Below are 12,626 nucleotides of genomic sequence, written 5' to 3' on the forward strand. Positions count from 1 at the left end.
GGTTTTCCTGGAAGGAAGAATGTGAGCTCCTGCTTCTCTTTATCTTTACGACCAAGACCTATATTTCTCAGCTCATTTTAAAGGATAAGAAGGTGTTAGCCAGATGATGACATGGTGATGGGCCTTCCTGGAGGCACGACATGGATGCCCAAAGACAGTGAGGAATTCATCAAAATACATATACTTAGTGAAAGACTTGAGGGATTTATGGGTTACCTATGGTAGTGGAGAGGTAGGCCGGGTGAGATGAAGAACAACTTAGAATAGATGTCAGAAAACCATAGTCCATGGGTTGCCCGCCTTTGTAAATAAAATTTTGTTGGAACAAAGTCATGTTATTTACTGTTGTCTGTGACTGCTCTTGCGCTAAAAGCACTTAGTTGAATAGCTGCAACAGAGACCACACAGCTTGTAAAACCCAAAATATTTGCTGTCAGACCCTTTAAAACAAGTTTCCTAACTCTGAATTAGAATGTCAACCTGAGAAGCTTGTAAATTATTCTTATGAGCTGAGGATATAGGGAAGTATTTTTAACTACAGTCATCTGTGAGTTTTAGGAAATTGTCTAAATGTTAATATCTGATTTTTCCTATAGCAGAACTAGTAGGAGGCAGGCAGGATGGAAAGGGAAGATTTGGGAGTGGAGGGAGATGATGCTGGAGGCCCAGTCAGGGCAGGATCCGTGGGAGGGCTTTGAGAAGAGAGTGATCTGACACGTGACTGATGTGGTGTTTGGGACACAGCACACCCAGCCACTGGGTGAAATGTCACTGAGAACTTTCTGTTCAAGGGAGAAGGAACTAGCATGCACCCAACTCTCACAATGTACCAGGACTTCTGCAGGGTGTTTCCCATGTGTACTATTATTTAATCCTCACAGCAACCCTGTGAGGTAGGACTTCTTACATCCATTTCACAAATCATGAAAGCAAGATGTGGAAGGGTAAGGTGGCTTCCCTGACGTCATACTCTTGATAAATGAAAGAGTATGGATTAGATCCCAGGTCTCTCTGATTGCAAAGCCTAATATAGTTGCAGTACAGCAGGAAACTCACATACAACAGTTTATAACCCATTGTCTATGGGGGTGTAAAGTCTCCAAGGATCAGCCTTTGGGTTCTGCTTCCTGTAGGGGATATGGATGCTCTGGCTGAGCCTGATGCTCCCATTGGTTCCTCACTGGGTCTTGCAGGTGCCCTCCTGAAGATTCACCCTGTGAAAGCTGGAGGAGGCATAATGCAGCTCCTCCTCCATCTCCAAGGCAGAGGAGGTCCCTGCGGAGAACGTGGGGTCAGCAGGGCTGTCTGACTTGGGCTCCTGCTGGTGACCCTGTGTGGAGAGCAAAGAAGGTGGTCAGAGCACAGCAGGGAGGGGGCAGGGAGAAGACAGAGTCAGTGAAGTGATTTTGATTCTGACATGGCATTTATTCATTTTTCCTTTCTTTTATCAAACATTTATTAAGATCCCATTAATACAATTATCCAACAAGTATAGCACTTATTGATTGCTTTCTTATTCTTCTGAACACTCACACAGATTCACGTGGAAAATACTATTATTATACAGAGCAAGAAGCTAGGTCTCAGAGAGGCTAGGTACTTCCCAAGGTCACGCAGCTACTGATCATGGTTTCTCTGAGTTCTCCTATGCACCGGGCACTGGATACACAAGAAGGTGTTTATGAAAATCTACTTCCCCTCCTGCGTGTCTCTCCTTCACTCTCTACTATCACACTCACAACTCATCTGACTCCAGAGATGTGGGGTTTTATTCCCCACAACAAGGAATTCTCTGTGACACCAGTTGGGTGTCCTACAGTTGAAAATCTGAGGCTATAAAAAGATAGCATCATATCCCACTGGCTAAGGGCTCAGTCCTACAGGACTGCCTCCCCCAACACTTCAGACACCAGCCACAAGTCCATGTTGTCATCTGGGCTCCTGACCAACTGGCTATAAATTGAAGGTTCCACAGCCCCCTCCTTGGGTTCAATTAATTTGCTAGAGTGGCTCAGAGAGTTAGGGAAAACAGTTTACCTACTGTGTACCAGCTTATTATAAAAGGATATGATAAAGAGCAGAGATGAACAGCCAGAGGAAGAGATGCATAGGGCAAGGTACAAGGTACATGGAGTTTCCATGTCTTTTCTGGGAGCACCACCCTCCCAGCACCTCCATGTGTTCACAAACTTGGAAGCTCCTTGAACTCCATACTTTTGGGATTTTCTTGGAGGCTTCTACACAAAGGCAAGATCAATCATTAGCTACTTTTCCAGTACCTCTCCAGTGACTGGAAATGGAGTCTGGGATGAAAATCTCTATCCAGGATCTCGCCAAGAGTCACCTCATTGCAACAAAAGACAGTGCTGTCGCTCAGGAAATTCCAGGGGATGTAGGAGGACGACCATTTTCTGCTGCAGACTCATTTCTCAGCTCTAGATTGACTGCGACATTTCTCAAGTGCCTTTCCATTTCCTCTCCTCCAATTCTCTCATACACTCAGTCCAATCAGGACATCTGCCTCCTCCAGGCCACCAGATCTGCTTTTGTTAGGATCAGCTGTGATACCACTTAGCTAAACTTAAATGGTCATTTCTCAGACCCTAGCATACTGGACTTCTTAGCACTTGGAACAAATGAGCACTCTCTCCTCCTTGAAGCTCCATCTCCTCTTGGACACCAGGACCCAACCCTACACCGTCCTGGTCATTTATTCTTCCTCAGTGGTCTTCTTGCTGTTTTCACCTTATCTCTTTGACCCTAAATGCTGGTGGTTCACAGGACTCTGTCTGTGCACCCCTTCTCTTCTTTGTGGTTCCATCAGTTACCAGACCTTGATGTAGAGGACTCCCCAACCTCTGTCTCCCACCTGGACCACTCTACTGGGCTCCAAACTTTTGCCAACTGCTTTTCATCTAGAGGTACCTCAAACTTATAGTAACAAGATCAAAATTCTATCATCTCTTGAAAATATACTCCTCCTGCAGAGTTGGAAATTTCAGGAATTGACAACTCAATTCTTTAAGTTGCTCAAGGCAAGCACATTGGAGTCCTCTTTCGTATCTATGGACATTAATCGACATCTATGGCTATCTGTGTACATCTATGTACGTCTATGGATCTTTGACATCTATGAAAATCTATGACATCTCTGGAGTCATCTTTGACATCTATGGAGATCTATAATGTCTACAGGCAACTATGACTTCTATAAAGTCATCTGGGACATCTATGAATATCTCGGGTATCTGTGGATTCACGTTTGACATCCATGGCCATCTATAGCGTCTAAGGACATCTCTGACCTCTATGAAGATCTATGGACTCATCTTTGACATCTATGACGCCTATGGAGTAGAGGCAGTGAGTTCTCTTTGATCTACCATCCCATTAAGAAATCCTGTTGGTACCTCCTTCAAAACGTGTCCAGAATCTGAGTCCTTCACACCAGATTCATCATTGTTACCCTGGATTAAGTCTGTCTTATCCACTGAATTGTGTCTCCTCATATTCACATGTTGAAGTTCTAACCCCAGTGTGACTATTTGGAGATAGGACCTTTAAAAAGGTAATTAATTATAAGTGGGGACATTTGGGTAAGGCCTAAAATGACTTATATCCTTATAAGAAGAAGAAGAGACATTAGGAATGTAGGTGCACAGAGAAAAGACCATGTGAGGCCATAGTGAGAAGGTGGCCATCTGTAAGCCAAGGAGAGTTTTCAGGAGAAACCAACCCTGCTGGCACCTTGATCTTGTAGTCCAACCTTCAGAACTGTGAGAAAATAAATCTCTGAAGTTTAAGCGACCCAGTCTAGGATATTTTGTTATGGCGGCCCCAGCAAACTAATACAGTCTGAATCATCTCTTCCATAGATTATCTGAGTGTCTTCCTTATTTATTCTCCTGTCTTTTACTCTATCTTGCTACAGAGCTTCTCAACACAGCACCCAGGGTGATCTCATTAAAATGAGTGTCAGGTCATTTCTGTGAAATAATAGAATATATATATATACAAGCCACTGGTTTCTGTTTTACTGTTTGGTCTTTGACTGCTCCCTGACAGAGAGCTCCTAAATCCCTTGGAATTTCCTGGGTGACAGGAGTGCCTTTTGTTCTAATGAAGTGACTCTGAATGACCCGTGGATGGGGGTTGGTCACCAGAAAGACCAAGCCATGATTAGAAGCTTGGAAGTTACAGCCCCATCACTTATCCTCCACACAGAGGAGAGAGGTTGGAGCTGGAGTTAATATTATCTCACGTCTACATGATGAAGCCTCCATAAAAATCCCAATAGTGTGAGATTCAGGGAGCTTCCAGGTTGGTGAACACGTGGAGGTGCTGACAGAGTACCTCTCCCAGAGAAGGCGTGAAAGCTCCTTGCCCCTTCTCACATAACATGCCTTATGCATCTCCTCATCTGGCTGTTCATCCAAATCCATTCTCATATCCTATTACAATAGGCTGATAAACAGCAAGTAAACTGTTTTCCTGAAATCTCTGAGCCACTCTAGCAAACTGATTGAACCTAAGGAGGGGTTCGTGCAACCTCCAATTTACAGCCAGTTGGTCAGAAGCACAGGTGACAACCAATCACAGTTGAGTTAAATTGTACCAAGCTCAGTTGATGTCACTGAGATTTACTTGCTGTGGGGAAAACCTCCACTCATATGGTCTCAGATGTGAAACGTTTTGTGTGAGTAGTAATGGAGGCAAACCTAGAAAATCGTCACTCTTCTCAAAGTACATAAGTGATGGTGAACTGCAGAACCCTGTGATATTTGCAGCCTCCATGCCTCTCCATCCTCCTTCCCTCCCCACCCCCACAGAGCTCTGCTTTAGGAACACCATCTCACTTGCTGTTTCTCCAACACATCAGGGATGCCCCAACCTCAGAGCCCTGGCACTTGCTGTTCTGTCTGTTTAGAGCCCTCAGTGATCCTCTCTCAGGGCTCATATCACACTCTTTCACCTCCTGCAGGTGTTTTCTCAAAGACTCCAGACCCCAGACCATTCCTCCCCATTTGCCCATTTCATTTCCCTCCGGAGCTCTTATTTCCTGTACATTTTCACTACTTACTTGTTCATTATTTAAATTCCCTCCACAATAAAGATAAGTCCTTGACAGCGGGTACACTTTGCATTTGTAAATTGTGAATTTTTCAAAATACAGGTATTGCCGCATCCCACAGAACAATTGACAAGTGGGAGATAGTTGCTGAATGAGTAGATCAACGCATGGCTGATTGCTGACCATGTGCTCAAAAATCTCATAGCTGTGTCCACATTAGTCAGAGTTAAATAAATATGTAAGGTCAGAGCTCCAAGGATGAGCAGGAGTAGAACAGGTTGATATAAGTGTGTGAAGAAGAGAGGACAGCCAAGCAATGATTCTGACATGCAAAAAGGTTGCTCTGCTTGAGGTGAGTGAGCAAGCCAGTGTGGGAGGAGTGAAGCAGTGAAGGTGACTCTAGTTTTCCTGCCCCAAATGCCAGACCAAGTTGTTTGGGCACTCGTCTATGGCAGTGTGGAGAAGCGGTGCATTTCATTATGGAGGTAATGCTAATGTGCTGGGGAGGAGAGATGGCAGGGCTGCAGCAGGATAAGGACTGAGAGGGGAGCTCTGCTCAAAGGCAGTGGCTGTGTTAAGCTGTATTCAACAGAATCACAGACACGCTTTGCAGCCTGTAGGACCAGGAGGAGGTCATGGAGAACTGGGGGGAACGAGACCAAGTCTGTGGTTGGGGGCCAAGGACAGGAGTGCCATCGGTGAGATGGAGAGCCCAGAATACGTATGTTTTGAGGCACGTTAACCACGAGTTCCTGATTTTTGACATCTAAGGCTTTCTGACCATGGAACTGCCCCTGCTGGGGCTAGCCAATTGCTAAAAATGGTAAAGGGCCCGCCCCAAGCTTGCCTTTCATATTGCAAACCAACAAGTCCAAAGCTTTCTCCCCAACCACTTCCTGGATCAAGTCTTAAACTCCAGACTATCCTCCCACCCTAATCACCCCAGGCCAGGTACCAGACACTAGAGACAGCACCTGCACCCCAGAGTCTGCTGCAATTATTCAAATTAGCCAGTCCTAAACTTAGTTGTCTTCACCTTGCCTTTCCCATGGAAACCACAATCAAAGTTCCGGCCCACATTTTCTCCTTTCTTCCTATGCCTCCTGACCAACTCTGGTGCTTCCTCCTATGGCCCTGTGTGGTGTGGCATTTCCCCGTCCTCTTGGGAACTGTGAATAATGACTGTCTCTTGATCTGTTGGCCTCACATAGGCGAATACAGTCATGCATTGCTTAACGACTGGGATACATTCTGAGAAATGCATCTTTAGGTGCTTTCATCATTGTGTGAACATCCTAGAGTGTACTTACACAAAGCTAGGTGGTATAGCCTACCACACACCTAGGCTGTATGGTATGCAACCAACATTGTTTGTGTGGTTCACTGCGGACTGAAACGTTGTTATATGGCACATGACTGTAATAATAAAACCTACGTTTTCAAACAAGCGGGAGGGTGATGACCTTTTTTCTGGACATGCCTAATGGAGCATGACTGTGGGCCACCCAGGGAGAGGTGCATTCCAGGATGCCCACGTCACTCACCAGGGAAGCTGTTGCAGTGGCAGGGTGGATGTCCCCCACTCCAACTGCTGTCTTGGCTGCTTTCTTCCTGCAGGTCTTCACTCTGGTGGGAGACACCAGGGTCTTTGACACAGGCTACTCTTTTGAGGCTGGCATGAGGGACTAAGGCAGGTTGAGGATGGGCTGAGCCCAGGATCCTTCATAACAAGACTTTTTAACCAGCCACCCTATGTAGCTCCTGGATTTCTGGAACCAGGGCTGGGAACACACTCATGCTTGGTTCAAAGGGTTCCAGCTGGGTTCTCACCATCACTGCACCCCCGCCCTTGCTCTGGGCCCACACAACCCTCCTCTTCTCCAACTCTTGGCTCACACCCAACCCAGCTCACATGAAGAAGATGAGGCAGAGGCAGAGAGCAAGCAGAGCGGTGACACCAGCTCTTGCAATGGCCCCTTGAATCACTTCTGCCCTGGTCTCCGGTTCCCCTGAGGGCAAGAGAGATTTGAGGTGAACTCCAATCTTTATAAACAGACATGTGTGCCCTCCTCTCCAGCACTTAGAGAGGGGCCCACATTCCCTCCCATCCAGGGCTCAACCCCTAGCTTCTCCCACCCATCATAGGACCTCAGCCTTCTCCAGAAGGGCACTGTCCATGCGACACCTCTTATCCAGCTCCCACACTCCTGTCCAGAAACTTCCATCTCTTCTGAGACCCAGGTTCTTTTCCACACAGGGTCTTTCTGCAACAGCTACCAGACCTGGCCACAGCCGGACTGTGAGTTCTGGGCCTCAGGGGATTTCAAGAAGGAGAAACACACACAGAGCTCTATAGGATACTGGAAGTCTTTGTGCCTCCTTCCTTCCAGGAAGAAGGTCTGAATCTCCTCTGCCCTCCTCCAATGGCTGCATCCCTCAGGTCAATGGTCATCTTTCATGACACCAGAAAGGGGTGGAAGTGAGGAGTTCTCAGAACTTCAGGTCAGACCCTGATGCCTCTCCATACACTGCTTGGCCATGCCTCCCAGGAATCCAACACCCAGGATGAGGGATGTGTCCCTGGGCATCACTTGTCAACAGTTTGATGGGCACCGCTGAGAAGGCCCAATGGGATTCACTGTCCAGTGAAGGGACCAGATGCCGTAAACCATGGGAATAAAGAAGTAGGGGGAGCTGGGCTCCAGAGAGAAATCAGGGGAGGGCTGGGGTTCAACAGCCAAAAAAGGGCACAAAGAGAATTTTGGGGCAATGAAACTACTCTGTATGGTACTATAATGGTGGACACATGTCATTACACATTTGTCCAAATCCGTAGAATGTACACCAAGAGTGAACCCTAATGTCAGCTATGGACTTTGGGTGATAATGACGTGTCCATGTAGATTCATGGGTTGTAACAAACGTACCCTTTAGTGAGAGATGTTCATAGTGGGGAGGCTGTGCATGTGTGGGAAATTTCAGCGGGTAGAAGGGAAACTCTCTAACTTCCTCTCTATTTTGCTGTGAACCTAAAACTGCTCTAAAAAATAAAGTTGGTAATAAATTCTCCCAAGGTCTTCAGTGACTGGAGGAAGATAAAGAGCACATTTCTGATGGGGAAGGAGGAAGTTGCAGGTCTTCTTGGCAAGACTGGAGTTGGAGGATACTGGGGAAGGAACCCTGATGGGGATTTCTCAAGTCCAACCACAGTTCTCAACCCCAGCCCGGATCTGAGCTCTGACAGTGCAGCTCTGACCCTACGTGGCAGAGACCCCACTCCAGTCAAGGTCCCATGGGAGGGGGCTCCTTCCTACCTGGACCATCCCTCAGGCAGGCACACATCTCTGGGTTCTCTGGAGGACCTAAGATGAGAAGAGGGTGTTTCCCCCTTCAGTGGGAGGGTGGGATGAGAGAAGTGTAGGTGTCCTCTCAACCCCCAGGAGCCACAGAAATGCAGGAGGGACAGGACTTGCGTCCTTCCAGGTCCCCTAATCAGCCAGGCCCCAAAGATAAAAGAACAAGTTTTTCCAGTCTGGCCTTCCTGACCCCCACACTCTCAGGGACCAGGAGACCTGGCCCAGCACTCACAGGTGACATTGAGCTGGATGGTCCTCTCCATAGTCACACCAGCTGCAGGGAACTGCACCTGACAGGTGAGGTTGGTGCCATGGTCCTGGGGCCGTGGCGTGAGGGTGAGCACTGAGGAGAGGTGGGTCCTGGGTCCTAGGGAGGTGAGGGCAGCTGATGTCCAGGAGAAGATGGGGGGTGTGCCCCGCTCACAGGCCCAGGGCACAGAGCAGGTCAGGTTGCTGGGGCGGCCAGACTCCAGGGTCCCCGGGATGAGGATGTGGGGCGTGTAGGTCAGGGCTGGTAAGAAGAGGGGAGGCACGGGGATCAGCAGTGAGAGTTTGAGGTGCAGCCCCGAGAGAAGCTTCAGGCTGTGGCCCAGCTCCTCTCTTTGAGCCCTGAACACGCTGCACCCCCATTTCCTCCCAGAAGACGGCTTGCATCCCATCCCTCCCCTGGGACCCCTGTGTCTGCCCCCTGTGGTGATTCCTGGGACCTGCTTCTTACCTGTCACAGACACAGAGAGATGGATAGATTTGTAATTCCGTTTTTCCTTTCCTCTCTCCACCCTGAAAAAATATCTACCATTGTCCCTCCTCTTGGCGTCTCTGATGTCCAGAGAGCAGTTGTAGGTCCGGGGGTCCCCGAGGAGGTGGAATCGGCCCTGGGTGTCCTCTTGCACCTTACGAACTGGGTTGTTGGTAGCCACGGGAGCATCCTGCTGTACATTTGCCCCTTCCTGGAACCAGTAGCCATGAGCTGGGGCAGAGTTATTCCACTTGTCCTGGGGGTAGGAGAAGGTGCAGGGCACGGAGACACACAGGCCCTCCTGCACGGTCACGGATTCCTGCACTTCCAACTGGTAGTTTTCATGCTGAGCCAGGGTCCCTGAGGGGAAGCAAGGGTCAGCGTCAGCCTCCTCCCCACCTGCCCCCTCTCCCTTCAGTCCACTCACCAGCCCAAAGCAGAGGCAGCAGCAGTGGCAGCATCTCTGAGATGTAAGGTCTGGACGTCAGTCCTGGGTCTGAAAGGAGAAGAAGGCAATTGGAGGCAGCACTGCTGGGAGACGTACAGGAAGTTCAGGAGGAGCCAGTGACCTTGGCCATTCCCAGAAGAGGAAGTGCAGGCTGGAGCTTGTCCCCTATTTTGCAGGGCTGGCAGACACCTCATGACCCAGACAACCCAAGACCCACCCAGAGAGGAGCAGACAAGGAGCAGACCCTATATCCTGTCCCAATGTGGGGGTTCCTCCTGCCCCAGAGCCTGACCAGGATCTCTGAGGACATCTGAGGATGAGACACGGTGACTCTAGGGGCCTCCCATCTGGGGTGCTTTTCTGAGCACTCTGGTCTACACCAAGGAGCTGGCCACCTCTTGTCTGATCTTGGAGGGTCTGGCCTCATCTAGAGCTCAGGTGGTTGGTCCTGCCTGGTGTAGGATTCTTTAGGGTCTCTGTGAGTGTCTGGGACAGAGGAAAGAAAGAGTTTCCAGGTGACATGAAGGCAGCAGCCAATCATTCAATCATTCATTCATTCATTCCCCAAGCACTTCGTGAGCATCTTGGTGTTGGGGTGGCTGGAGACAAGAAGGGAGATGATCAACCTGGTCCATGCCCCTCCGATGTTCCCCACCCAGTGGCGTCACTTCCTCCCCAGACACTCAGTCTCATCGGGCTTTAGAGCTGCAGCCACTGGTGAATTTCCTGTGTGTCCTGGTAGGATGTTGAGAATTTTCTAAAATATGAGTATGAGATTCTACTTTTTTACTTCTAGTATGCTGATTCATGAAGTTACTGTAGCATCCACAAAACAAAAAACATGTAGCATCTTCATGTAAAACAAAAACGAGAGCACATGTTCTAGGAGCCAGTGCAGAGGAAACTCCTTTTCCCTGAATGTTGCTGTTCAGTGATTTGTGGACTGGAGTGAATTTTTGTTAGCTCTTCATCATACGGATGAGCACTTCCTGTCATGTAAAACATCTTCCCACAGTTACATGTGGCTCACAAGGCATAATACTTCCCAAAACTTGAGTCCAAGATACAGCTACAATTAAAATTTTAGATTCAGCTCATGTGGTTTGCATCTCACTCTGTATCATGTGTGTCTGGGAAATCCTTGACACCTGTGACATAAATGCATTTGCCACCATCTGTTTGTGAAACCTTTCAAATACAATAGTAAATAGATAACTGTTCCTTCAAACTTACTGACAGAGAGAGATTTTGCACTTTGATTTGATATGTAAGGAATTGAGTCTCCAATAACAGTTCTAGGTTATCAAAAAAAGCAGTAATGTGGCACATAATGGAAACTCCAATACAACTGATTTCACAGGCAAGAAAGTTATACCATGTTCATGGACTGGAAGGTTTAGTGAGTTCTCACTGTTTTTCTTTAAGGAACCTTATAATTTACATAAAATAAAATGTACCCACTTGAAACGTACATTTCTATGCATTTTGACACACATATACAGCCCAGTTATGACCCCACAATCAAGAGATAGACGTTTCCACTACTCCAAAAAAGACAACCCACACCTATGTGCAGCTCATCGTCCCCACGTCCACACCTGGTAACCACTGACATACTCTCTATCTTGGTGAATTAATTTTATCTATTTGAGAATTTCCTAGAAATGTACTCATTTGTGTTTAGATTCTTTCACTCATACTATTTTTGAAATGGATCAAGTTGCATGGTTCCTTAGTTCAGAGTGTCGATTACTAAGTAGTATTCCATTACTGCGGATATCCTGTAATCTTTTATTTATTCACTTATTGACAGACATTTGAGATTTTCACCAGCCTGTCCCTCATGCCCCAAATTCCACCCCAGCAAAGCAGACACTGCTTTCCTCCTCACCATTACCCACATTTCCCTTCCCCCCATTACCCACTCTCCACCCCCACAGAGCTCTGCTTTAGGAACACTGTCTCACTTGCTGTTTCTCCAACACATCAGGGATGCCCCAACCTCAGAGCCCTAGCACTTGCTGCTCTGTCTGTTGAGAGCCCTCAGTGATCCTCTCTCAGGGCTCACACCGCACTCCTTCACCTCCGCAAAGTGTTTTCTCTGAGACTCCAGACCCCAGGACCATCCCTCCCCTTCGCCCATTTCATTTCTCTCCAGAGCACTTATTACTTGTACATTTTTGCCACTTATTTGTTCATTATTTTCATCCTCCTCCCCAATAAGTGGAAGTCTTTTACAGCAGGAACACTTTGCATTTGTAACACATGTATTTGTAAAAGTACAGGTATTACCCAAACTCTCGGAACAACCGACAAGTGAAAGATAGTTGCTGAAGGAGAAGATGAATGCATGGGTGATGGCTGACCACGTGCTCAAAACCCTCACAGCGGTGAACACACTAGTTAGAGTTAAATAAGTGAGTGAAAAAGTAGAGCTCAAAGGATGAGCTTGAGTAGGGAAGGTTGATATAGGCACATGAGGAAGAGCTGAGCAGTGATTCTGAGATGCAAAAAGCTTACTCTGCTTGAGGCAAGTGAGCAGGCCAGTGTGGGAGGAGCGAAGCCCTGAAGGTGACTCTTGTTTCCCTCCCCCAAATGCCCAACCAAGTAGTATGGATGCTCACCTTTTGGTAGTGTGGAGAAGCAGTGTATTTAATTATAGAGGTAACGTTATTGTACTGGGGAAGAGAGATGGGAGGGATGCAGCAGGATATGGACTAAGAGGGGAGCTCAGCTCAAAAGAAGTGGTTGTATTAAGCTGTATTCAGAGGAAGCACAGACAGGCTTTGCAACATATGTGAGCAGGAAGAGGTGACGGAGAGCTCGGGTGGGACAAGTCTAGATCTCTGGTTGGTTGCCAGGGACAAGAGTGCCATTGGTGAGATAGAGAGCTCAGCAGGAGAAGTACGTTCAGGCGTGTATTAAATATGTGTTCCTGGTGTTTTGATATCTAGGGCCTTCTAATCTTGAAACTGCTCCTGCCAGGACTAGCCAATTACTAGAGATTGTAAA

General features: G+C 47.6%; 1 protein-coding gene across 3 annotated transcripts; it reads right to left on the reverse strand.

The window, feature by feature from the left end:
• Positions 1-844: 844 nt before the first annotated feature.
• On the reverse strand, positions 845-9,721 carry LOC103558381 (myeloid cell surface antigen CD33-like). 3 transcript variants are annotated; one of them, XM_070633350.1, is made up of 7 exons: positions 9,594-9,721; positions 9,146-9,526; positions 8,660-8,794; positions 8,386-8,433; positions 6,984-7,080; positions 6,616-6,697; positions 845-1,330 (listed from the first exon to the last, which is right to left on the reverse strand). In XM_070633350.1, the coding sequence occupies exons 1-7, from the start codon at positions 9,625-9,627 to the stop codon at positions 1,178-1,180; spliced, it is 930 nt and encodes a 309-aa protein (XP_070489451.1). In that variant the 5' UTR covers positions 9,628-9,721; the 3' UTR covers positions 845-1,177. The 3 variants fall into 3 exon arrangements, with proteins under 3 accessions (XP_070489451.1, XP_008529562.2, XP_070489450.1); XM_008531340.2 differs by having other exon boundaries at positions 8,660-8,938; XM_070633349.1 differs by lacking the exon at positions 8,386-8,433 and having other exon boundaries at positions 8,660-8,938.
• Between the last annotated feature and the right edge of the window lie 2,905 nt (positions 9,722-12,626).

Source organism: Equus przewalskii, chromosome 9 (genome assembly GCF_037783145.1).
Source record: "Equus przewalskii isolate Varuska chromosome 9, EquPr2, whole genome shotgun sequence".
Lineage (NCBI taxonomy): Eukaryota > Metazoa > Chordata > Mammalia > Perissodactyla > Equidae > Equus > Equus przewalskii.